A 25,255-nucleotide genomic window follows, 5' to 3' on the forward strand; every position below is an offset into this window, starting at 1 on the left:
GATAATCCCAACCACGCTGCCGTCTGACAGGGCCAGAAAGGAAGTAAAAAGCCCTGAAGTTATACAAATTTCAACATAAAGATGCAGCAGTAAGCTTGAAATAGAAGAACATTATTTTTATTTTTAGATATGAATGTTACCTGAAAGATATTAAATAAAATTTGATTTTTAAATAAGCTCTTTTATCAGAAGAACTTTTCAACTAAAATAATGTTTATTTCTTGAGTAAATTTCTTCAGTTATTATATAAAATGCCATGAACAAATCTCTAGACAATCTCTGGACAAAATCTGTATGAACTGGGAAAGAAAGAAGTGAACTATAGTAACAATCTGTCATTGCACAGAAGACAATTCTTTATACATTTAACAAAAATGTAATGGGCAGCAGCAGTTAAGAAAAGGTCAAGCGTTTGCAACCACCCAAATGCCTTCTGCAAACACAGGCCTGACTCTGCTGCAGGGGACTCCCAAAGTTCGTGCGCTGCCCTGAGACTTGGGATTCACACACTCCGAGCATGCAGCTGCCAGCCTTGGTTTTGTACAGCTCTGTGGCTACATTTGTCAATCAACCTTCAGATGACAGCACCGTGTAATCGTAACCGGCCGCAAAGTAACACCTCCTTTAGTGGGCAGTCTTAATCGTGGGATTTGCCAATCAATCTATACCTAAAAGGAACTTTTGAAGCCAAATTAATCAGGCCAGTCTTTAAACAACCAATTCTTTAGAGCCCTCATAAAGCCCCATTTTCCTCTCACACTGTCTGATCTGTCATTAGCACAACAAAACCAACCAAACATGCAAATAATAATTGAGTTTTACAAGCATGTATGGCATATAAATAAACACTGGGATCTTCTCGAAAACTTTTTTCATTAGAACAATTAAGCCCTATTAGGACTGTATTTTACTTTAAAAAAAATAAAAATTCAAACTCCGAGTTTTTTGAAGTTCAGAAATTCAGGCTAACTGGGCAAACATCACCCTTTGGTTTAGGCCAGAACGTAGCTGCCACACAGTCCACGTTCAGAACAAGAAACTCCCATGCTGTAAAAAGGTTACGTTTACCTAAAAGAAACCTGGCAAAAGCTGGTGCATTCCTCTAAACACTTCATCTGTTCCACAGCTGCAATACTTTATACAACTGCGGTACTAAACACGCCACGAGCAGCTGCCTTTGCACCCGTGGGCACAAATGACACCTGAGCGGCACCTGGGGCTGTGCCCGCCAAGGCGTCCCCTGTGCCCCTCACGGCCGGGACCACCCGGGCACCGCCACCGGCGAGAGACACGGCGGGGACGGGGAAACAGCCCCGGGCCGGGCCGGGAGCGGGGCAGGGAGCGCGGGAACGGGGCGGTGAGCAACAGGAGGCAGAGGGATCCCCGGAGCTCCTCCGGGCTAGCCAAGAGGTCAGACCTGAGCGTTTGGAACGAGCGCGCAACTCCAGCATCTTCCAGCTCACATCAGCCATGTGAGTCGCCGCCATCGCGGAGCGATCCCGGAGCGCCCCCGGCGCTGGGTGCAGGGCGCGGGCCGGGCCCAGCCTGGCTCCCGCCGTAAAGCGGCTCGCGCAGGCTCCGCCGCCGCTGCCGCAAACCGCGGGCCGGGCCCGCCCCGCGCTGCCGTCAGAGCGCGGGCGGGGCGAGGCCGTACGCGATGGGGGCCCGCGGGCCGTGCCCGCCGCTGGCCCCGCTGCTGGCCCTGGTCCTGCTGGCCCTGGCGGGGCCCGCCCGCGCCCTGCAGAATGTGACCGCTCAGCTCTTCGGGCCCGAGGCCCGAGGGACCCTGGCGGCCTTCGGCGACTTCAACTCGGACAAGCAGACGGACCTGTTCGTGCTGCGCGGCGGTGAGTGCGCGGCCGGGACCGGCGGCAGGCCCGTGGGCTCTGGGGGCACAGCCGCTGTGAGCTGGGCTCCTCGTCCTCTCGCAGCGCAGCCGGGGCCCGCGGGGCGCGGACAGCCCCGGGGATCGCCTCCCCTCTGCCCCGGCAGCCCCGGGGGGAGGGGGTGACAGCGGCTGCCGCGGGGCTGGGGGTGCGGGACGGCGCTCCCGGGGCGAGCTGCCCGGCGAGGAGCAGCAGGTGGGCTCGCTGAGCCCTACGATCCCTGTGGATCTGTGGGTTACCGGCTGCTCGCTGTCTCCCCGAGCACGGCCTGAGTGCCCGGGGCTGTGTCGCCGAGGGCCGGCGCAGTGAGCACTACACTGTTTGCAGGATGAAACTGACAGCTGCTTTGCTCCTGAGGTATTTCCTATGTGGAATACGATGTATTCAATTTGCACTGGAGTAAGGGTTCATATAGGGCATATATTTCTTTAAAGTTGAATTTATGGTCGTGAAATAATTCCTACAAGTGGAATGGTCATACATTGTTTTTTTGCTCCTGCTTTCACAATGTTTTTGGAAACGTTTTGCGGATGTGAGGAGGATAAATTGCACATTATCCTACTTTGAACGTTATGTTAAAGTGTCAGGGTAGAGAAATTTGTTACACACAGCTACCACCTGCAACAAGTTTCTCTTAAGGCTTCAGATATGGGAAGACCTCAAATCAGGGCTTATTTTCAGTGGTCAGTGTTATTTGCAGACATTAATCTTGGATTATTTTATTTTCTTGAAGTTGCACATTAAGATAATAAATTTATTCTCAAATTCACCTTTTTTATTCCTTCAATCTCAGAAACGTTTCTCTAAGTAGCTTTGGTAAAGCATGAGTGACTTTCCCATCTAGCTGAGGTATTGAAATGCATGGCTCCCTGAAAATGCTCCACTGGCTCATCTACTGAAAAAATGGTCAGAATTAAAATGAATGTCCATGATAAGAGATTTAGTTTTTACTTTCTTATCTTTCATATAAAAACATGGAAGTTTCAGAAAGGAGATTCATTATTTATTTCTGTCTCCATAGCAGCACTTGATAAATCATTTTCCTATGTGATACTTACTGTAAAAATCAGCTTGAAATAACCTAATTGAAAACATTATTTTTCATAACCTAAGTCTTGATAAGAAGTAACTATAGAATGCCTTCAAAACAAAAGGTAATAGACAGTTCTAAACGGTGGGATAAATGGCAGCCAATCGTAAACAGAGTGAGGAAATGAGCACTGGAGATGACATGAGAGTTTGGGGAACAGGGGTATGTAAAGCAGCCCAGTTCTAAGCATCCTGACCCTTAATAAGGAAATGGGAATGATGTCTTGGGCCTTTTGCTGGATATATATTATTGTTCTGATCTTGCATTACTTCAGTTGAATGAGAGTAATGTTCCATGTGCTCAGATGCATAAAAGAAAATCAGGTTGTGCTCATGTAAGAAATGATAAACTCGCTGAATGTATGGGGTAATCTAGATCCAGAAGTATCCTGTTGCAAGACCAATTCAAAAGTACCAGTGGACTCTGGGTTTAGTCACTTTTTGAAACTCAGAATATACAAATAAATGGAATTGTGCATACACTCACCTGTTTTGTGAGTCTATGCATGTGACAGGTAAGTGGGGAAGCTCTTGCTGGTTGCTTGTACCATCTCCTGGTTATGTTTGATGCCTCTGCTGGTAGTTCTGGGCAATGAGTGATCATTCCCTCAATCACCCGCTGCATTTCCTTGGGGAATTTGGGAAACTTCCGTGGTATTTATCTCTGATATATATATATATGTGTGTGTGTGTGTGTGTGTGTGATATATATATCTGCTATATATCACACAGATATTCATCCTGAAGACCTCTAATCTACATAATTGTTGTTTGTATGGAAACTGTTCCTGTTTTTTCACACCCTCCAATGCACTTTTTTTCTTTCTTACTGTCCTCTCATATCAGAAAGAATACAGAACTGCAAACAGCATTTAGGATTGATGTAGTGGTGTAGTAATTCTTTCTTCTGTTCATGTAATAATTTTTAATAGTTAATTTGTTTTGACTATTGGTAAGCACTGAGCTGGAATTTTCATATATCTATCTTTAATGACCAAAAAAATCTCATTTCTCAGTGTTGCAACTAACTTGGAACCTGGTATGTGTAAAAACCCATTTGCTTCTTCATCCTCATCATTACTTTACCAAATAGCCAATAAAAAGGCAGGTGAGAGTCTGAGGTGTGAAATGGGAATACCTGGACTGTTCCACCAGTCAGCCCCCAGATATGCTGTCCAAAGCTGAGGCAGCCAGCACACTCCTGCCCCTCATCGTGTGCCAGGCCTTTCCCCCATCCAGGAATGTGTCCCATCCCTGCCGGGTGGGACTGAGCTGGTCTCCCCTGGCCTCTCTGAAAGGGCTCCTTTTCAGTTACTCGTGTGGTGGTGTATTCTCCTTCTCTTCAACAGGTTTCTGGCAGGTGTCTTTTCTTCGTAGTGAGGAACCTTGTAGTCTGCTATTTCACAGCTGTGAACTCTGCTACAGAACAATGCTCTTAAAAAGTACTGTGGTAGCTCAAGTTTGGAGCCTTAGAATTGTTCTTTTATAGGTAATAGGTTTGTGATGCTGCAGGTAGGTTTATCAGAGAGTGAAGGAAAGAAAGAAAAAATACAGTTGTTTCACTGTGAGCTATTGTTTTACTTACAGAAGTAAGTGCATGTGTATTGTGGTTTACTGACTGAAAATTTTATTTCATCATTGAGGTTAAAGTTCTTCTTTCTCTTGCCTAAATTTCAGTTATTTCTGCAACATAAAATATGGGCTTTTATTTAGATTGTCCTGAAATAATGAAATGATACTTGCTTGTATCATTGCCTCTAAGTGAGGAGATGCTGCAGGGAACCAAGTAACTTCTGAGTTTCCTTTAAAGTGCTTTTGGCAGCTGACATGGGAAAGCAGTATCAGATCCTGCTATCTTCAAGTATTAAAAGAATTAATTTGAGTTAGCTTTTAAGCTTTAATTAGTTTTGTGGAACTGCTGCCTATTACTTTTCCAAGTGTAATATTTCTTAACTCATTACAGAAAGTTTTATTTTAAGTGATGTGATAAAAATGACAGAGAGAAGTTCTAACACTAAACCCCCAAAGAAGATTAGTGATATTAGCATTCCTTTGAGATGCAACTGGCTTTAAATTGGGTTAAAGAAGTGCTCCTTTTCCTTCCTTTTGAATGAGAAGGAAGTAGTGGTATGGGACATAACCACAAAGCTTTTGCTGTTGTGGGGAATGGTCATTTGGGGCACAGTTGTTTCAAGGTTGGGTTTGTATATAAGCCATTTACAGTCTTCCTCTGTTGCTCATGGTCTTGCTTGCTTTGGCAGGAAATGAGTTGGTTATCTTCTTGGCTGACCAGAAGGAACCCTACTTCAAGCCCCGTGTTAAGCTACCAATGAAGTAAGTATGGATATTCAATGCTGAAAGAACCTAAGGCTGTTTTCCTTGAAAGTGCCTCTCTGCACTCAGTGGGAACTGACTGCAATTGTCTGTGCTCTTGTTACCTCTTTGACTTGTTCAGTTTGCCCTTAGAGCTCTAGTTCTTTGACCAACTTCCTGATTCATTTCCTGATACATTTTTGTTTTGTTTTGATTTTGTGGGTCAGATGACAGAATTTGTGGAGATGAGTTTTGTCATTCATGTTGTTAACTAATAAGTGTGACTTCCCACCCCTTATGGAATTTTTATGGTTTAGGTTTTGTCCTCAAATTAGTATTTAAAATACCCATATATTGAAATATTTTTGCTGTTGATTTGGATCTTTATAATTTTCTTTCTGAGTGAAGCAAACTGTCATTCCATATCATACATAGGTCTCTGTGGTGGGTATCTTTAGTCTCAATCCCAAGACATGTTTTCAGGGAAATTCATGCAGTTGTTGTAGTTACTAATGGAATCCAGCCAATACCATCTGCTTTAGAAGAGATATGAAGATTGGTGTTCTGGTATTTCTATGTAGAGATCTGTTCCTTTCTCAGATTTACATGTGGCCTTTAAAAAAACATCAGTTTTTAATAAATGTAAACCAATCTGTTTATGTGCGTATATATGTCTAGCTTTAATATCCTGTAATGCTATTACAGTTACTGCTTATGAATAATGCTTACCAAAAGTATTATGTTTGTTAAAAGTTAAATTGCTTTTACAGCTCAGCTTCATCTTCTGTATTCTACATGTTTTTATTTTTCCTTATTCCCTCCTGTCGTGGAAGGAACTAATTTGTTTAATGCATTAGAAATTACCTGCTTTTAATCCTTAACAGTGATCTGTGTTTGTGTGTGTAAAGCAGAGTCTGAGTAGGTAAGCAATTAAAAAAAGATAGGAAGAACAATCAAAGGTAGGAAGGAGTGGTAAGACCTGGCAGAAGATAGGAGGAAATGGCATTGTCTTTTAAAAAATCTACCTGTGCCTGACGCCTGCTGTTTAAACAGCTGCTGTTGCTTTATGTTCGTGCTCTTGGAATGAAACCAAAAGATCCTGCTCACTGAAACACATTTTAGAGGACTGGTTCTACAACAAATGCAAGGATTTAATGACCTGTAGATAGCATTAACAAACAGGATATGGCTGAAGAATGCCTGATAGCTGAAGTTTAGAGTTAAAATGTCATTTTCCTTAGACAATGACAGCCTGTCAGGTGCCTGATTTTGAGATACTTTTGCAATGGATAAGGACTTTATCATAAATAAGGTTGTGGAAGGGTAGTATTGTATTGGACCAACTAATTATAATTGGGCAAGCCTTTGGCCACACAAGTGCTTTTTTCAGGCACACCTTTTTACAATTATTTGCATGTGGGGGCTTTTGTTTTTAATTCCAGATCTCTCGGTGTCACCATAACCAGTGTGGTTCCTGGAGATTATGATGGAGATTCCCAAATGGATGTCCTCCTCACTACCCAGGCCCCAAGTCATGGCAAAGATGAACTTTCAGTGTTTATTTTCTGGGGACACAACCAAACGTTAGGTGAGTTGCTGAGACTGGTTCTTAATAAGACTGTTAGACTTCTTAATTCAAAGTATTGTCAAGAAGTTACAACTCATTTTTACAGTGTCGTGATTTTTATTACAATTAAAATAGGGATTAGCAGCTATTCAGCTTCACACCCATATATTATCTTGCTGTTAAACTGTGTTCAATAATTAATGAAAGAGAACAATGCTAAAATGTTTGCACTATATTATGCAACAGATATAACCAAACATTATTCTAATTCGGCAGTACCTATTAACTGAAGAGCTGCTTCTCACAGCTCCCCATCATGCATGTCTGCTTCACAAAGACTATCTTAAAAGATTTATCTTCAGTTTAGAATGCACGGAGAGCCTGGTGTGAACTTCAGTGCATCGATTTGCAAGTAGCATTCCTAAACCTACTATCAGTAATATGTTATTATATAAGTAACATATACTACTATCAGTAATATCAGTGATACCATAATAAGTAACTTATATTACTATCAGTAATAAAAGTTACTATGAGTAACGCTTATTTATGTTAAACCAAATTCTTCAAAGACAGTGACACACTTAAGTGGGTGTTGGAAGAGAGGTTTCTAGAGTCTCTATTGCTGCAAGTTTTCAAGAACCTTGGAATGAAGTTTTCAGGAGTCTATTAGCAGTGTTCCTGGTATAGCTGATCCTGTCTTGGGGTAGAGTCATGGACTGTGTGAACTCTTGAGGTCTGTTTTGTTTTCTGTTGACTTTGCTAGGAGAGGGTTTCAGGAAGAATTTATGGTTTGAACAAGGACAGATAAGCAAAAGAAGATACTATTTGAGTCCACAAAACCACTGAAGAATAATCACTATTGTAAACAACTGTGTTAAGGCATAGTTACAGGTGAGGCACTTTTGCCTTGGATACCATTGCTTCTGGCTTTAATCAGAGCTGAACCAAGCAACCTGGAAAAGTGCAATGGATCAAATATTAAGAGAATAGCAGATATCTCTAGTACTGGGAAGACTATGAGGACTCGGATTAAGTTAATCTGTCTTGCTTCACAAAAAAACCCCAGATATTGGCGGAAGCACAAATATGAGGCCTGGAAGAGGAGTCAGAGGTTAAAAATTCAGGCAGTGGTTGGTATGTGCTGAGGCTACTGGGAAGGTATGGGGTGTCTCCTTGGGTAATAGAAGTATGACAGACAAGTCAATAGGAGGGGACTGTTGTATAAAATGTGGAAATTTTAAAGACAAAACATTATGGAGAGAGGAGGGAAATGGGAATAATCTGGCAAGGAGTTTGGATTACAAGTAGAAGTGAAGTCTGAGGTGATAATCTGACTGGAACTTAGTCCTCATTTCCCAGTTAGAAAGTCTACCTTTAATGCTTATTTCAGATACTCGGTGTGTATAATTAAGAGTGTTTTTTACAGTGACAAAACATTAAACAGAAGTCTAACATAAAATGTTAAACTTTTAGCCTGTCATCATCCCAGCTGTTTCAGATTTCCTATATCTGTGTGATTGCATTCATACACAGAAGTAAGTTTCACTAAGATCTACTTAGAATAATTTGTTGAGGAGTTTAGTGGAGAGGGAAAAAGCCTTCAGTATTTTAACTATAACTCATCTTTCCTGCAAAATTTCAGGAAGCCATTTAGTTGTTTGTATTTTAAGTGGTGCCTTTTTTAAAATCATAAAATTGGTGGTTTTAAATGAATAGAAGAATGGTGTCTTAGTTGAAAATGCAAATATCAGAATATATTGGTAACTGAATCAAGTTAATGTTTTCTGTTTTCAGATCTTAACCATAAAACTATGTTAAATAAGACTTTTCATGATGAGCCTCTAGTAATGGAGTAAGTATGACCTACTTTTTTAGAAAACCATATTTACAGTGGTGACTAAGAGCAACTTAAATATGTTTTAATGCTAGAATTTGAAACACATGCTCTTTATCTTTTAAGGACAGGGTGGTTTGTGTAATGTTAACTGATCTAACAGAAGATGATGAACCAAAACAGTTATCTTTACAAGTCTTGTATATTATGTTATCCTGGCAATAGTAACAACATGATCTTATAATTTCTTTAATTTCAGTACTCTGCGTTATTCGGAAAAAAAGCTATTCATTTCTCAGTGAATTTTGTAAAGCAAAAACCTTACTGGCTTACCAAAATGAGCAAATATCCCTTTCACAATGTGCTTGCCTCTGTGTGAAATGCTGAACCAGAGGGGGGGGAAGTAGATCTGGAAAGCCAAAGTACAGGCAGAGTGTGAAATACTGATAGACCTTTGCTGCTACCAGCAACTCGGACAAGAGCCAAAATTCAGATCAGACTCACAGCTGAGAGTTCTTCGTGACTCAGTGGGAAAATGTACAAGTATTGAAAAATTTAAGAACAGATGGTTTGAACTCCTGTAGTTACTGAAGTGGTACTGACATTGTTTTCTATTTTCAGCTTTAATGGCGACTTGATTCCTGATGTGTTTGGTGTCACAAGTGATTCAAATAAGCCGCAGATCCTGCTAGGCGGGTAAGCTGAGGGCTTCAGTGTCAGCATGGGCTTGGTAACTTGGGCATTGTGCATCCACTTGTCATTAAAGTGTAAGATTCATGTTCAACTCATCTGTGCAAATGGGAATCTTCTTTCTGTCCATGTATCGTCAAACAGTCAGTGACACTGTGCATCTGATCTTTAAAGTGTTATTTTATAGGGCATTTTAAGTAGACATTCTGTGAGAGCTGAGACAACAGAACCCCTGATATTTGACATCAGAAATAGGAAAATTGTTTCTTGGAACAATTAGTTCCAAGAAGTTACAGTCTCATTTGTTTAGTACACTTTTGATATTTAGTATTATAATCTGCATCAAGACACAAATAAACTTACTCATCATAGCTCAAAATAAGACTGAGTGCTGTAGGTAACAGCATAAGCCATGTCTTGTACATGGAAAACAGCTTTGTCATCTGCTTAGAAAAGCACTTTTCTATTTGAATCTAAAATGTTTTAAAATATTTTCTAGATCTGTATGACAAATTTAATTGGCAATCTTCAAGACTCAGTACACAGAAAAACCTAGAGAAAATATTTAATTATTTCTTTAAGATTAACTGATGCATTTTAACATTTCTAAGACAGTTATGATCTCTGGGAAGTAATCAGAATATTATTTCTTTTTTTACCATAAAATTAGTCAAGGAAGATAAGGGCTTCAATAATAGGTATGTAATGTCACTGGAATAAATAAAGCAATTCCAGACTAGTAGTAGTAGTATTTGTGCCTGCTGTTGTACAGTGCACATTGAGATTTTCCTGAGTGTTTTAGCTAAGGGTTCTGAAAGTTACATATCTGATGATTCAGCCACTGTGACTTTTGAAGGATTTTTTTGCACTTGAAATCACTGCTAATAGGGAGGTTTGCTGGAAGTTCAGCCATTTTTAGAACAGAAACCAGCAGGGCATGTATATTAATAAATAAATAGAAGTATCACCTGCTTGGGAAATTACATAATTAGCTAGTAGTCCATCATAATGTGAGGGTTTAATTCATGTGTTGATTTTTTAGTGAGCTGAAATAAAGTGTATTTACATGCAGCAGGCACAAGTTGCTCTAACAGCATGTGGTCGCTTCTGCTCAGGTATATTAATCAGAAAATAGATTCCAGAAGTACTCCAGAAGTCAAGCTGCTTGAGGAAACTGGGAAAGACAGGGATCAGTGTCTCAGGATTTGCATTACAATTGGAGCCTCGGCACTAACTATAACTTTGTGGGTAGTGATAATGTTCTGTGCAAAAAAAAAATTGCTTTAGAAAGTTCATGAAATGGAACTGAAGCCCCTGTGCTGTGAATCATCCTCCGTGGAACTTTTCAAGCAATTACTTGAATTACTTAGTATGTTGTAAGCTAAGTAGTAATTTTATCTTAGCATTAGGAGAATATGATTTCTGTCCAATTTTATTTAAAGTTTCACAATTTTTAAAGCTGTATTATTATGATTAACAGTCCCTACACATTGGTGAAATGTATTGCTTTCTATTCCTGTCTGTAGGAACTTGTCATGGCACCCTGCGTTGGAAACTCAAAGTAAAATGTATATACCACACTCTCATGCCTTTATAGATTTAAATAATGATTTCACTGCTGGTAAGTCATAGAAGTGGTAAATGCCATCCTAAAAATAATTATCACTAAGTATACAATGTCATGTATTGCAGCTTCCTTCAGTAATTATATGATACTGCTACTTCTGATTTGGGTATTTTAATTACTTAATTCTAATATCTGAAATCTGAAAATTCTGGGTTTTAAAAAACAACTTTTAAAATAAATAGCATTTTCTGCTTCTTGATGATAATCATAACTATTGCTTGTTCTGAGTGTTGTGTTCATCCTTAAAGTGTTGTTTCCTGCTCTTCACAATGCTGTACTCTAGTATTCAGCTGGCAACTGCATCAGGGCTGCAGTTTTTCATCTTGAGTCTGAAAATAATTTGATAATTTGATTCAGCAGAATGTTTTTAAGACTGGCCTTAAATTTTTTTTTCAAGATTTCGTTATGACACTGCTTTTATTTTAGTGCAGTTCTATCACTGATAGAATTAACTGTATTCTTCCTTTATTTTGTTTGGGGTACTTTGTCAATGCAATTCAATTACCATGATGAATCTATTTATCACTTACATACCTGGCTCATACTTCCAAGCACATTTAAATATTGTGCTAAACTTAATTTCTTCACACGCTAAATTAATTCTGAAGTGCTTTATCTTCTGCTAGGTGTGCAATGTACATCAATTCATATATGGTAATTTTGGAAAGAGAGCTTATCTTTTTCCTGTTTATTGCATGGGAATGAGAGAGGAATGAGTCCATAAATTTAATTAAGATGCTTATAAACATTGGGGATTAAGTTAATTGCTTTAGCATGCAGTCAAACCTTAATATTCAGTTCTGGCACATTGCTATGTGAAGCTGTCAAGTGGAAATTCCAGCTGGAAAATTGAATATATGGTTGCTTACCATAATCAGTGTCATGTAATAACCAGTTCTAACACACTTAGCTCTAGAAGCATTTTGGAATTTTGTTTTAGTGGCATAAGCAGCATAGATGAGTATTCCAGGTAGCATTTTAAGTTGAGTACATTGAAATCTAAACACCAAGGTGAGTAAAAGTAGGAAGTCTGAGTTTCTTACATTGATCGGTCACAGATTGATCAAATTTTCAAGGTTGTTGACAGCTGCCAGGCTAAAGAATGTTCCAAGAGTTCTAGGTAGTACTGCTGGTATGTGGAAGCTCCTCTATTAAAAAGAAATGAGAGTCAGTATCTTTGTGTGGGTAGTGCTGGGAGCTTTTATGGATTCACATCTATTTTTATATCTCAAGATGTGAGTCGAAGCTTCTGTGAAGCTCTTCCCATAAAGATCCGGACTTTTACTTGCTTGTAGCAGCAAGGCTGTGACTCCTCAGGCTGAGGTACTACATTACAGTGTTATGTAGAGTGCTGTGGGAAGTGTTATGTTACAGGAACCTGGGGAAAGTTGTAAGGAAAATAATTCATTCTCACAAGAAAACTGGAGAAAATATTACAGTATTATTATTTTTTAAAGTAATGTTTTACTTCTAAGGTGGGAATGATACATTTTTTTTACTGTCCCTATCAAGATGGGACTAACTGGGAATAAGACATATGTTGCTGAAAAGTAGTATCAGTAAATCTGATATTTCATGACTGATGTGTTTTTCCAAGAGTGCTTCCTGCCAAAATGAAAAGTCACCAATCATCTGGTCCTGCCTGCACATTTATGGCAGTTTTCTGACATCAGCTCTAGTAACTACTTGGAACTGGGGCTGCTGAGGAACACAGTTCATTGTCGCTGGGGTTATTAAGTTGATCCTACTCGCCATGCAGGATTGTCAGAGCCAATGTAAACAGAGGGAAAAGGTTGACTCCTCTTCTAGTAGCAGCAGTTGTAGCCTGCCTTTAACCAAGCATGAAATTGTACCTTGAGTCTCACTGTGCCTCTTCCAAGAAATGCCTGTGCAGTGTTCTCACCATGTGTGCTCTAATTTATGTGTCTGTACAGAGCTGGGCAAGTGATTCATAGGTAGTCATCAGAGTAGTCGGGTGATAGAAATTGAGGGGAAAAAAGGGCAAAACAACAAAAGCTGTAAGTGTGTGTGCTGTACTGGTGGGACTGTGGTGGTAAATGCACTCTACCAGGCAGGGCAGAGGCAGTACTGGGTTACCAGTGTGTGCCCACAAGCAGAGTGTTTTTCCATGGAGCCTGGCACTGCTTGGGTCACAGAGAGCTGGTGAGGAGGAGAGCATTCCTGTGACTCAGTATTCACCCACACAGCCATTCTTCAGTTGGAACAAAGCCTCATTAAGAACAGGGCTTGGTGCACATTAGAATTGTATTAATTAAAAGGGAGGCATTGACGAGATGCAGGGGAATAAACTGCCTGCTGAAATCATGTGGTCTGAAACACTTAATAATCATGGCATTTGATGCTGCTGTGGGACTTCTGGACTGAAAAATTCAGGCTGTTTACTTGCAGGCAATGCTACTATTCATGATTATAGAGTTGCACCTAATAAAGGATGCAGTGTTTTTTTTTTTTTACAAATAGATCACCAGGACATGGCATTTTACTTGTTCTTGGTGGATTTTTTGCAGATTTTTTTAAATATTTTTCTAATATTCTGCAATATTTTGGGGCTCTTTGTATTCTGTAACAGATGCAGCCAATTTGATGATTTTTAGCTGGGCTATTTTTGGCAACTCTATCATTATAAACAGCTTAGGAGATTTAAAGTGTGCTTGACATTAAAAAAACAATCCTCTCTGGGCTGAGAAGCTTTTTGCTAGTTTATTGCCTAACCCGTTTTCAACCTGCTGATATTAAACACTCAGAACGGAGCTTTTAATTGCCACACTTCTCATGCTCTGGGTGAAAAGAAGTTGAATTGTTATGATTTCATTATATGAGCACTTGCTCATAAAGATGTGTTTAATCCCTAACAGTGCTTCATGAAAGGCTAACAGTGTAAGGATTTTATAATCCAAAAATCCTCTAACCACAACAAAGATAATACTAATCTTTCTTGGTGAGAGATAAACTGGGCTGTTTTGGAGGGTAATGCTGCTGCTGTTCTTAAAGAAAAGCATCCTCATGCAAAAGTCTCAGCTCCCTATAATGATAAACTCAGTAAGTAATTCTGAGTTACACCAGGAATTTCATAAAAAACATGCAAAAATTTGCAGTACAAAACCTTTTACCAAAGGGTCTGTATGTGCTTAATGGATAAACTAAATACAAAACTTCTAAGTGTCTTCTGCATGCATATTAAGCACATGTTGCTCCAGGGAGGAGTATTTGGTTTGTAGAGTGGCTGAGTTGGGAAGAGATGTCTGGAAATGGTCTGGTCAAGCAGCCTCCCATCACTGTTACTGCTGGTACATGCGCTGAGAGAGGCTGCAAGATGAGGAGCAAATGTGGTGGTCCTTGTTACATCAGGGCTACTGAGTGTCTAGTAATTCATACTCACACTTGTCATTAATACCTTTTAACAGCTGGCTTAGGAAAATAATCTTGAAGCTGATAATAATAGGCTTGGCTGAACAGATTAATGTCAAGTGTATTTTATAAAGCAAACAGTCCAGGAGAGCATTTCCAAAGCAGGATCCTAAGTAAGAGGCCTGTCTTTAAAATGTCACCGTTGAAATTTTTAGGATAGTGATTATTTTGCTGTGTCTTTTTTTTTTTTTTTTCTAATTAGCCAACTTTGTTACTTTTATTGTAAGCGTCCTAAAATGTCAGATGTTCACTTAGGGCTAATGCTGTCTTTCTAGGCCAAAAATATAGTTCCTAATTGCTTGGGGGAAAAAAAACAGGATTATTAAACAATAAATTTGTTTGCATTCAAAGTTACAAGTCTTCTACCAAGAAGTCAGGCCCTATGCATAGTTCTAAAGTGCTCAAAGGCATGAGACAAGCTGCCTTGGACTGTGAATCACACTGTAACTTCATACTGTACATCTGTCAATGTATCCTTGAATGCTATGAAAAATAGCTGATGTATTAAATACTGTGTCACTTGGTTATGTGATTCCACAGTTTGGAAATGCTGGTTTTACAACTGATCTTGTGTTAAACACTAGCACATGGTGTATATAATTGGAGATTTTTCTGGAGCTGTTTATATAAAATGAAGGAAAAATCACAGATTTGGGTTTGGGAAAACTAAAGTGGAAAAATCATTAGTCAGAAACAGCTTGCTGTAAGCTAATTGTTAGTCTCTTTACTGATTTCTGGTGGTTAATTTTCTTATGTTATTTTGCTTTGGGAATTCAGAAACCTAATGTACCAGAACGTTAACAATGTGTTTTCTTTTTTATTCCCACTTAGTTTAAATGCGTAAATGTAGATAGTTTTCTTCTTGAAAATCAATCACTCAAATCATAGGTGATATTTCTGTTGTAGTCATTTAAACCTGGATTCCGAAGATATTGTAATGCTCAGTGTCAGATTCTCTGGTCTTATTTTCAGTGAGTTTCCTCTTCATGGAAGCTGGCAGCCTCTCTGCAGCTCATATTACCAGCAAAGCTTATTTTCTGCAGTAGATCAGCATTTATTCGCTATTAAAATAGCTGGCAAACAAAGTATCTGAGTGGCATTTTAAAACTTGGGTGGGGTGTGGGGGTTGTGTGTATATATTTGAAGTCAAACTGTTCTCTCTGGTTTTGCCCCCTCCCCTACATTTCTCCCAGAGCAAATATTCAGTAAAGCCATGTCACTGTGTGTCATTCCTTGAAGAGCTACAATTTTTTAAATTTCTTAAGTGTTTTAGCTCTGATAGCAGAGTTTACAGCAAATAATGGAGGGAAAAAATGTATCATATAAGATAGGATATATTTCAGAGGACTTCAGTCTGTAAAGTTTTGTTTGTTTTTCATTACTTCAACTCTTTACATGTTTGTTATCTCTAATTAAAAATGCTCTGGGTGATATGATCTCCTGTCACCTCCATTCCTCCACTTGTTCCTTCACAGTGTTCAATACCATAGAAAGTTCCTGCTCATAAAATCAAACCAGAGCTGGAATTAGCTGCATCTCCTGCTGCTGCTGGGGCTGGGCTGCTTTTGCCAATGGCTTTACTCATCGCGGTCCTTACAAAGAGAACCAAAGGATGGGTAGAGATTGTTAGAGAAAAGAAAGAGTTTTAGGTTTAACTTCTTTTTCCTAATCTTTCTAAAGGAGCCCATAATCTCTGCTATCTGCTTAGCAGTTTTAATGCCATTATGAACTGTCTCAGAAGCTATTCCTTTTGCAATTTTTAATTATATACTGATATAACTATATACACCAGGGAGTTATAATAGTATATTTTTATGGGAATCAATAACTTAACACAGGTGAGAAGTAAATTGGTTCTGCCCCAAATAGCATTTTGTTGAGAAAACATGAATGTAAAAATGGGTTCTGAAAACACTCTTGAGAGTTGTCATTTTTTGTTCCTTGAAACAATGTTGTTGCCCTTATTCTGAAAATAAAGAGCATTTTCTGTCTGAAAGCTCATGTTTGAAGTGCTAAAAACCAAAAGGATAGTCCCACCTGTTCTGTGTGTTCAGAAGCATAAATCTAAAGCTGAAATCTAATTTAAAGTTCTCCGGTTAAGCAAAGCTTTTGAATTAATATATATGAATTCTTTCCATTGTAATTTTTAATAATGAAAGGGATTTTAGTGCTTAGTTATGTTGTTTATCATTGTTTATCACCTGTTTTACTAAATAGTTCCAGTAAAAACTTAATAAATTTTGAAAGACCCATTTGAACAGAATAAAGTCACAATCTTATTATATGCATATTTCTTAAAAATTTACCAACACAAATTAGCTTGTTTGGAACGTATGAAGTCCTTTTGTTTTGCTTAAGTTTTTCAGAGGAGGAAGTTACTATTTCATGTAACTAGCACCAAAAATTTGTGAAAGTGAACTGCAGGCTCCTTAGCACTGGTACTTGTAGCCATGTCTGTGTTATAATAGCTAAATCATACAGCTGGGCAGTAGATTATTCCATTTGCTCTAGGACAGTCCTGATCCCAGTTTGACAAATCTGAATACCTCATGTAGAGGGCTTCTCTACCTGAATGAAAAACTTATGGGCAGAAGCATGAAACATGTAAGATTTTGTTTTCTTTTTCCATGTAGTAGAGAAATAAAGCTGACTATATCCAACTTTTTTGTATAAAATTAGGTTTGTGCATACTAGGAGTATTCTACAGCTAAAACTGTATAATTACAACTAAAAAAATTGTAAATAATGTTTTTAATTTTGGTTTTAAATACTTTTTTTCCTACCAGTGTTCAATCTGTAATATAAATAGAGGAAAGTTCTCTCTTACTTTGCCTTAGGTTTTATAGCATTTAATGTTTTTAATACAGTTGCTACAGTACCATTCTGTCAACACACTGCAAAGCAGAGATTTTTAATTCAGCACATTATTTACATGTAGATACAAGCAGGCACGTTCATCTCCAAAAGTAACTTCTGGTTAGAGAATATGCACAGACACCCCTGTTCTTCCACATTAATGAAAACATTTTTAGGCATGTTGGGAGTGTACACATGTATGTTGTAATTGACTACTTGCCTTGTCCATGGTGATAGTGTTTATAATAAGGGCACTTTCTCCCACTCCTTTATTAACTTAAACTTCTGAAGTGAATTTGAAATCAAGCAGTAATTTAATGTTGCTTGTACCCTGGTGGCTTCTCAAGACAGTCAGATGCTGAGGGTTTTTATTCTGAAATAAAGCCCTCTGACATTAAACAGAAAGGTCAAATCAGTCATTAGTGAAATGAATGCTCCATCTAAAAATAGTACCATTTTTTATAACACTCAAAAGTGACAGAAAATAACAAGGATCATGAGAAGTAAACTTGGAGCAGGTTCTGTATAGTTCGGTTTTATTGCAATTTCTAGTTCTAGTAAGTAAAATCAGTGGAAGTAGGGTGAGTTTGTAATAGTATCAGTTTTATTTACTGTTCTGATTAAAAGATTCATCAAAACTAGCAGCCTGCCAGGGATGGGGCAGCCACAGCTTCTCTGGGCAACCTGTGCAGGGCGTCACCATCCTCACAGGGAAGAATTTCTTCCTTACCTCTAACCTAAACCTGCGCCCTTTCAGTTTAAGGCCATTCCCCCTTGCTCTATCTCTGCATGTCCTTGTCCAAAGCCCCTTCCCAGCTCTCTTTATGTTCTGGAAGGGGCTCTAAGGTTTCTCCTCTCCAGAACAGCTCCAACTCCAGCCCATCTCCCCAGGAGAGGTGCTCCTGCCCTTGGATCCAGTGTGGTTGCCCTTCTCCAGGTGCTGGGTTCCCAGTAGCTGATTATCTTTAGTGCAGATCGGTGGTTCCTGAGCCCCATGGCACAAATCCCATGCTCTTGGTGCCCGAGCTGGGCCACTGTAGACATTAGTAGGTAGGTAAAGCTCCTTTAGATATAGTGCACAAGCATTGCCAGAAATGTGGCTAGTTCAAGATGGGGTGTGCTGTATTCAAATTACAGTGTTAGTATTTATGGCTGTGTCTGGGGTGACTTGGACATTGATACAGGATAGTTCTAAATGCACTAAATAAACTCAATGCAGTCTAGCCAGTCAAGTTTTATGTAGCTTTTGGGAGAAATTTTTCAGTCTTCAGTGGACCATGTGTTGATACAATGTTGAAATTCTCTGATCCTATCATGTAAAGATGGATGGAAGTGCTGTGGTTCCTCTATAACGAGCTTTAGGTTAGAGCTTGGAACACAGTACTTGAGTAAGTTCCCTTTTACAGGCAGGAACATACATTCTAATAATCTCTTTCCTTTTTTTGTAAGAATGAATGGTGAATTCAGTGTTTTTCCATATATATGTTAGCTGGTGACCAGATGTAGCAGAACTTGGATAGCAGCATCTTATTACTAAGCCAGTTAAATTAAATTATAGCCAAATTCACTCACCAACTCACTTTTTAGGGTAAGTAAAATGCTAGTACACAGTGGTTTTGTGTTGCAGCATTATCAGATACCTTCTGTATTAAGTGTTTGGTATATATTTAGTCTGATTTTCATTATTGTAGATCTAAAATGCCAGGTAACCTCCATGCTTCCTTATTGTATTCCCAGGCTGTTGAATTTTGTTGATGAATATTCAAATTACTTATGTTGTATTTATGTTAATCACTGGCTGTTAAATCCTAAATAGGATAGTGTATTTAAATGTGAACACACTTGGCTTTGCATTTGTTTAAGAGAGAGGTTTTCTCTCAGGCAGTATTGGTTTTTTGCTACTACTTAGCAAAAAACCATTCACTTCAGCTGTAGGTGCTACATCTCAGGAAATCTGCCTGAATCTGGCATCGAGATCTTCCGCCATCCCAACTATTGAGTATTTTCCTTATCTTTGCTCCATCATGTCACAAATTAAGGACGCAAGAAATGCCCTGCAGGCTTAGTCTAGTCGTCCATCCAACTAGCTCAATTCTTTCTCTGACAGTAGCAGCGGGAAAGTGGATTTTTTTCCTCTTCCTGTTTAATATTTCCATTTGTATATCTACAGAATCTACAATTACTGTAGAGCTGTTAAAGGTACCCCCTTGTTTTTAGCATCCCTTCATGTACCTGTTGTCTAGTAAAACCATCTCCTTTGTATTCTGTTACTAATTGCTTGTTGAGCTCCAGATTAGTTGATTTTATAACTTCAGATTGGAAATACCTCTCACTGTGCTGTTGTTAGGTTCATAAGAATTTGAACACCCCTCAATACCTTGTCTGTGCTTTTTAAATGTAGAGATCTTTATGGAATAGATTTTGTTTCTTACAGCTGAAATTGCAACCTGAACTGCCTTCCAAAGGCAATGTGCAGCATATCTATGCACAAGTGACTTTTGCTGAGCATATGTAATATGATAGGCATTCCTTGTAGGAAAAAGGGACTGAGTATTCTTGGTATAGCCAGAAGCAAAAAGTGTAGAAAAGATCTGTGTCTTCATTATTGTGTAGCCCCAGTACTGATCATACGGATATTAATGCATTTGTTGGCTCCATCTGTTCTCCTGCAGCTCTTAGATATTTAAGAATTTAGTTATAATAGATATGGAAATCCATAGCAGTGAGGTGGGAGATATGTCATGGACCCCATTCCTTTGGAAAGGAAAGGCTCGCTTTGCTATGGCTGTTAGATATTTATAGATTGCACAGATTCTTGTTTCCTCTCTGAGATAATCTTGGAGTTAAAAACTTACATAGTCAAACCAGAAAGAATCATAAAGTAAGGTAGATTGAAAGTAACATTTGGGAATTAACTGGTCTAGAACACTGGTCCAGACAGGACTTGTTTTTTCTTACACATTTCTTTCACAAACTTGGGAGAAAACACTTGTAATTCTGAATTATACAAATCTGTGAATAGTTCCTTGGAGTGTCTAAATTGCATTACCTTTTTTATACTGCTGCTGCAAAGAAATGTTTTTGTTTGGTTTGGTTTGACATCTCTGACACTCTTGATCAAAATGGAAAATTACTTGTAAATAGTAACAATTTGATTTGGTTGCAGTGCAAGAGAGTTTAATCCCAGAATCATGCATGAGCATTTCAAACATGTAGCTTCTAAGAAGGCTTAAGGATAAAAAGGAGGACAATTGGCAATAAGGTACCAGTGGGATTGGTTCAGAGGGCTCTAGAGCTAGAGGTGGTGTTGCTGTACCTGTATTAAGTTGTCCTATGGGAAATCACAGCTTGTTTCTTTATGTAAGAGCAGCGTGGCACCAGCTCCTCTGCACTATTTTTAGATTATTTGCTCTCTTTGCCTGCCTTTGCATTTTGCCAGTGCAGTGTGATATTGCAGCAGCCTTGGAACGTCTCTGCTGTGTTGGTTCCATTCGTTCTATATAATGTTGTGTGCCTTGAGTTAGGAAAAAGGAGACACGGAGAGGAACAGAGTGCAAAAGTAATCTACTGACTTTGGAGAGGAACTGGTTTGGGGGAAAGAGTTTGGTGCAAAACAGGAACATTGCTGAATGTAATCATCCTTAAGCTGCTGGAGAGAAAGGCAGTGCAGGGTCCTGCACCTGGGAGGAACAACCCCAGCACCTGCACGAGCTGGGGGTGACCTGGAACAGCTCTGAGGAGAAGGGCCTGGGGGTCCTGGTGACAGCCAGGCTGTCCATGAGCCAGCACCGTGTCCTTGTGACCATAAGGCCAATGGGATCGTGGGGGCCTTTAGGAAGAGCATTGGAGCAGGTCAGGGAGTGGGGCCAGTGGAGGGTGACCAAGATGATGAAGGGACTGGAGTATCTCTCTGATGAGGAAAGGCTGAGGGAGCTGAGCCTGTTCAGTGTCAAGCCTTGATCTAGCATGGTGACACTGGGTGAGTTGTGTCTGGTGTTGGTAGCCATGCCACTTAGTCTCAGTCTGGGATAGAGTCCCAAAGTATGTATAAACAGTGGGAGTGTTGAGTTACTGCTCCCCAAGATCTCCTCTTACACCAAGGACTGAGCAGAGAGAGGATTGACTCAGCAGTGAAGGTGGGAGGTCAGCTCTGCAGTGTGAGACAGAGTCAGAGAGGTGCTAGGGAAAGGTTACACTGCAGACAGAATGGCTGTGAGGGTCACCCAGCCAGCCCCAGCTGGGGATCAAATGCTCATCCTTTGCTGGGTATTTCAATAGAACACTTCAGAGCATGTTGTGGCATAACCCATATGCAGCATGGAATATTTCAATACCAAGTACAGCAAGGACAACTCTATTTGAAATAATTATTTAAACCTCAAAAACATTTTTCTAAGATGTAGTGGCATTTTGGCCTGTAGGAAAATTAGTTAAAGCTTCTGTTATTCCATGTTCCTCTTTTACCCTCCATGAATGTTTTGGATATTTTAATATTTTTCTGGTTTATATCTGATAGTAATCAACAGTATTGCACAAGTTTCCTTCTAGATGCAAAGTTAATATTTGAAAGTGTATATAAGTTTTCTAACTTACATTTATGCTGTCTTCAGATTATTTTCATTATTTTTGACTCTCCTTCAAGAAGTCCTTAAGTATCACTGTAATTCATTCCAAGTGCGCTATCATGCTTTTCATGTGTGTGCTGTAAAGCAAATGCCCATTTCACATATTCAGAGGAATAAAATTAAATGGTAGAGCTTTTAAGCTGTGGGAGAGAAGTCTATAAGCAAAATATTTGTTGGTTTTTGTGTGTATGTGGGATTTTTGTTTGGGTTTTGCTTGTTAGGTGTGGGGAGGTTTATAGTTTTGTGGTTGTTGTTTGTTGCTGGGTTTTTTTCCCTGGAACACAATATCCCTTATTGTGCCATTTGAAGTTCCCTGTACGGCCAACCATCTACCTGCTTATTCCATAAAACAGTTTAGGGGAAAGCATTAATATTCTCTTTTCTTTTTTTTTTTTCCCCTGCAAAGTAACCATTGTGTTCTAGCTCAAAGAATGGCAATTGAAATTGCCGGGAGGAAGGAGACAATGAAAAACAAGCTTTTAAAAGAGTAGTTTTCTTAAATCTGGATTTCTTAATACTAGACTTAATTTTTTCTTATTCCTCAACCTCCACTTTTTTTTTTGTTTTAAATAAAGGCTTTTTCTTTCCATTTTCCTAATTTGGGGACTTTTCTAAATGGTGGTGAATAAGCTTCTGTTTAGGCCTTGCCAGATAAATCCTTTGAAGCTCTATTTTGCACTGTTTTGATGTTTGAGAAAATTTTAGTGTATAGGAAGCCAGAAATATTTCTCCATCTGCTTTTCTTCTCCTGTCAGTAGTGTATCTGTTGCTTAATTCGACATATCCCAAATAAAAGGCTAGTTTATATTTATTGATATTTATTTAAACAGAAGAGTACAAGACAGGAAAATAGTTTTGAGGGGTGTGTTTTTAATCTTTCTTATTGTATATATTTACTTCTAAACATCACTGGAATATATTTGTAACTTCTAAAAGATAGGTAATATTTTTAAAATTAAATCTGTTTACTAATTGATCAAATATTTTTGTATGTAGTCTACTGTTAAATATTTTATTTCTCTTAAATTTTCTTACAGATTTGTTCCTTACCACATCACCAAATTCCAAAACCATTCAGTTTGAGACTTGGGTAAACAAGGTAAGAGAATAAACACAAATAACCATTCTGTTGAAACACAGACAAGTTACAAACCCCAAAGAGTCATTTTGTGACATTTATAGTGATTTATAGCTAAGAGACTGATCAGTTTGGTTTTATTCTTAATGTCTGAAAGATTTTTTTTTTTTTTTTTTTTTTGAAAGTAAGCTTTTTTCTGACTCCAGGTCTTGGGTAAGATTTTCTGGGACAGAGGCTCAAATGTTGCTTCTGACTATTACAATACATGTGCAAGTTACATTTGGGGAAATTCCTTTGTGTTAACTAAATATCATAACTGAAATTCAGGTTGAGGAGTAACAGATCAATGGATTAACATTTATTTATTTATTTATTGAGATTCTGCTTTTGTATTGCCTGACCTGGCCAGGGGCATCCTTTGTACCTTGTTATCCAAAATGACTATAGCTAAAAGTTCACTATTTTATGATAATAGAAAGTGCTTAATGTGTTTCTTATTAGCTAAGGAATGAGTTTTTGAGGGTTTACCTGAAAATGCATCCATCCTATCACAGTGAGTCACTGTAGAACAGAGTCTTGTCTGAGATAACGTGTAGGAAGGAGTAATGAAAGCAGTGAGTCATGGATCTTGCTCTTACAGCTTTAGGTAGACTTTAAAAATCACCGGCTATTAAGTGTTTGTAAGTACACAAGGTGTTTGTCCTGTCTCCCGTTAGTGGGGGTCTTTTTTGATTTTCTTGCAAATACTAGACTGCATTATATATTTTGTATTGATAGATTTGCTTATCTTTAGAAAGAATTCTGTTCTTTGGAATCAATCAACCCAGTAAAATAGGTCATACATGTGAAATGCTTGTACATGTGTATGAACCTACAAATACCTTAACTGATCCATTAAAAGCTGTTAAATTGCTCTTTGTAGAAAAAAGTAGTTCCCTTCACTGAGATTTGCCTATACAAGATATGCTTTTGGGGCCAACTAAGAGCAGGGCCTCTTCTATTTCACTGCATGGAAATGCATCCATTTTAATTTTTCTCATCAGAGTCATTATAAATTATATGTCAAGGTAAAGATACATAGTCAGACATCCAGTACAAACAGTACTAACTGTGTCCAGAGTTGCATGGAAGTCTACAAACTAAATATGACATGAGTCATGTTGGATATGGATAACGGTGCTCCGTTCCCAAGCCTTTGGCTTCGTGCCTTCCTGGGCATTTGTGGCAGAGCACTGTGCAGGAGCTGATGACAGTGACTGGGGACATGGGCCTTGGGTCATCTGACATGGCTATGAAAACTCAACATCTTAAAATGGGTTTCTTCAGCTGTGATCCAGTTCTGTGATAAACAATGATCCAGCACTTTTCATCTTTCTGATGGTATAATGGACTATTACTTTCTGTAGGCCTGGATTTTAATAACAGATAAGTAAAACAAGTTCTAAGCCAAACCTAATATTAAATCAGTTTATTTCCTAATAGAAGGCAAATCAGGACCCTATTTTTAACAGGTGTGTAGGTGTGTTGTTATATATTACATATGTCTATAAATTCACATGTCAATATGCAAAAATGCACAGTAGTATTCATAATCACTTAATTATCATTTAGATAATGTTGCTGAAATAATCCAATCTCTTCCTCATAGCACAGCAAAATATATGGAAATCGTATCTGAATATTACTATTGCTGGATTTCCATAAGAATACAGGAAGGCTTAGAAATGCAAAAACTCAGTCCTAATTTTTGAAAAGTGCAGTTTTTTCCATAGCTGAGATGTCTCTTATCTGCTAAAACCCTTCATTAGTAATCTGTTTTTTCTTTGGTTCAAAAGTCAGTTTTTATCACTTAGTCTGCAATTCAGTCTTTCCATCATCTTTGTCCTGTTTGCTAGGATGGGAACTTCTCTAAAACTGGAAGAAGTAAGGAAATGCCCAGTGGTGCCAAAGTCGTTGGACAGTCTGTGTTTGCAGATTTTGGTGAGTTTTCTTCTTTTACACTGACCTGAGTGTTGCTTTCTCATGTTTTGGTTAGGTACTCTACACTGGAGAACAAATAAAGGTGTTTAGCTCTAAATGGAGTTTTTATGTTTCTCTACTTTTTCTGCTTTAATGTGTTATGTCTATTTGTAACTCTTGAAGTGTCTGGGAAAAATTATTAACAAATTCAGCTTTGGTTTTCCCAGTGCATTCTGCCTCATGTAGCTAATTTTTGTTGCTTTGAGATGCTTTGTTGCTTTAAACTTAATTTTATCAAA

At 38.6% G+C, this 25,255-nt stretch overlaps 2 protein-coding genes across 7 annotated transcripts in view; one reads left to right on the forward strand and one right to left on the reverse strand.

The window, feature by feature from the left end:
* PHKB (phosphorylase kinase regulatory subunit beta) overlaps positions 1–1,565 on the reverse strand; it is a 70,173-nt gene extending 68,608 nt beyond the window's left edge. For 2 of the 6 annotated variants that reach the window (XM_042027556.1, XM_042027551.1), the window contains exon 1: positions 1,418–1,476. Coding sequence is in view for 1 of the 6 variants with exons in the window: in XM_042027555.1 (XP_041883489.1) it covers positions 1,418–1,487 (70 nt within the window). In the remaining 5 variants the exon portion in view is untranslated. Of the gene's footprint in view, positions 1–1,417 lie in introns of all 6 variants that reach the window. The other 4 variants (XM_042027555.1, XM_042027554.1, XM_042027553.1 and 1 more) reach the window with 4 other exon arrangements.
* A 65-nt stretch (positions 1,566–1,630) lies between these two features.
* ITFG1 (integrin alpha FG-GAP repeat containing 1) overlaps positions 1,631–25,255 on the forward strand; it is a 72,115-nt gene continuing 48,490 nt past the window's right edge. The window contains exons 1-8 of the mRNA XM_042027557.1: positions 1,631–1,847; positions 5,237–5,309; positions 6,731–6,876; positions 8,653–8,710; positions 9,314–9,388; positions 10,909–11,003; positions 22,957–23,018; positions 24,893–24,977. Coding sequence (XP_041883491.1) covers positions 1,658–1,847; positions 5,237–5,309; positions 6,731–6,876; positions 8,653–8,710; positions 9,314–9,388; positions 10,909–11,003; positions 22,957–23,018; positions 24,893–24,977 — 784 coding nt within the window. The 5' untranslated portion in view covers positions 1,631–1,657. The remainder of the gene's footprint in view (positions 1,848–5,236; positions 5,310–6,730; positions 6,877–8,652; positions 8,711–9,313; positions 9,389–10,908; positions 11,004–22,956; positions 23,019–24,892; positions 24,978–25,255) is intronic.

This window comes from Corvus kubaryi, unplaced genomic scaffold, assembly GCF_017639235.1.
Source record: "Corvus kubaryi isolate FWS band 111438036 unplaced genomic scaffold, C.kubaryi_AGA036_p1.0 37300, whole genome shotgun sequence".
In the NCBI taxonomy this organism is placed as follows: Eukaryota; Metazoa; Chordata; class Aves; order Passeriformes; family Corvidae; genus Corvus; species Corvus kubaryi.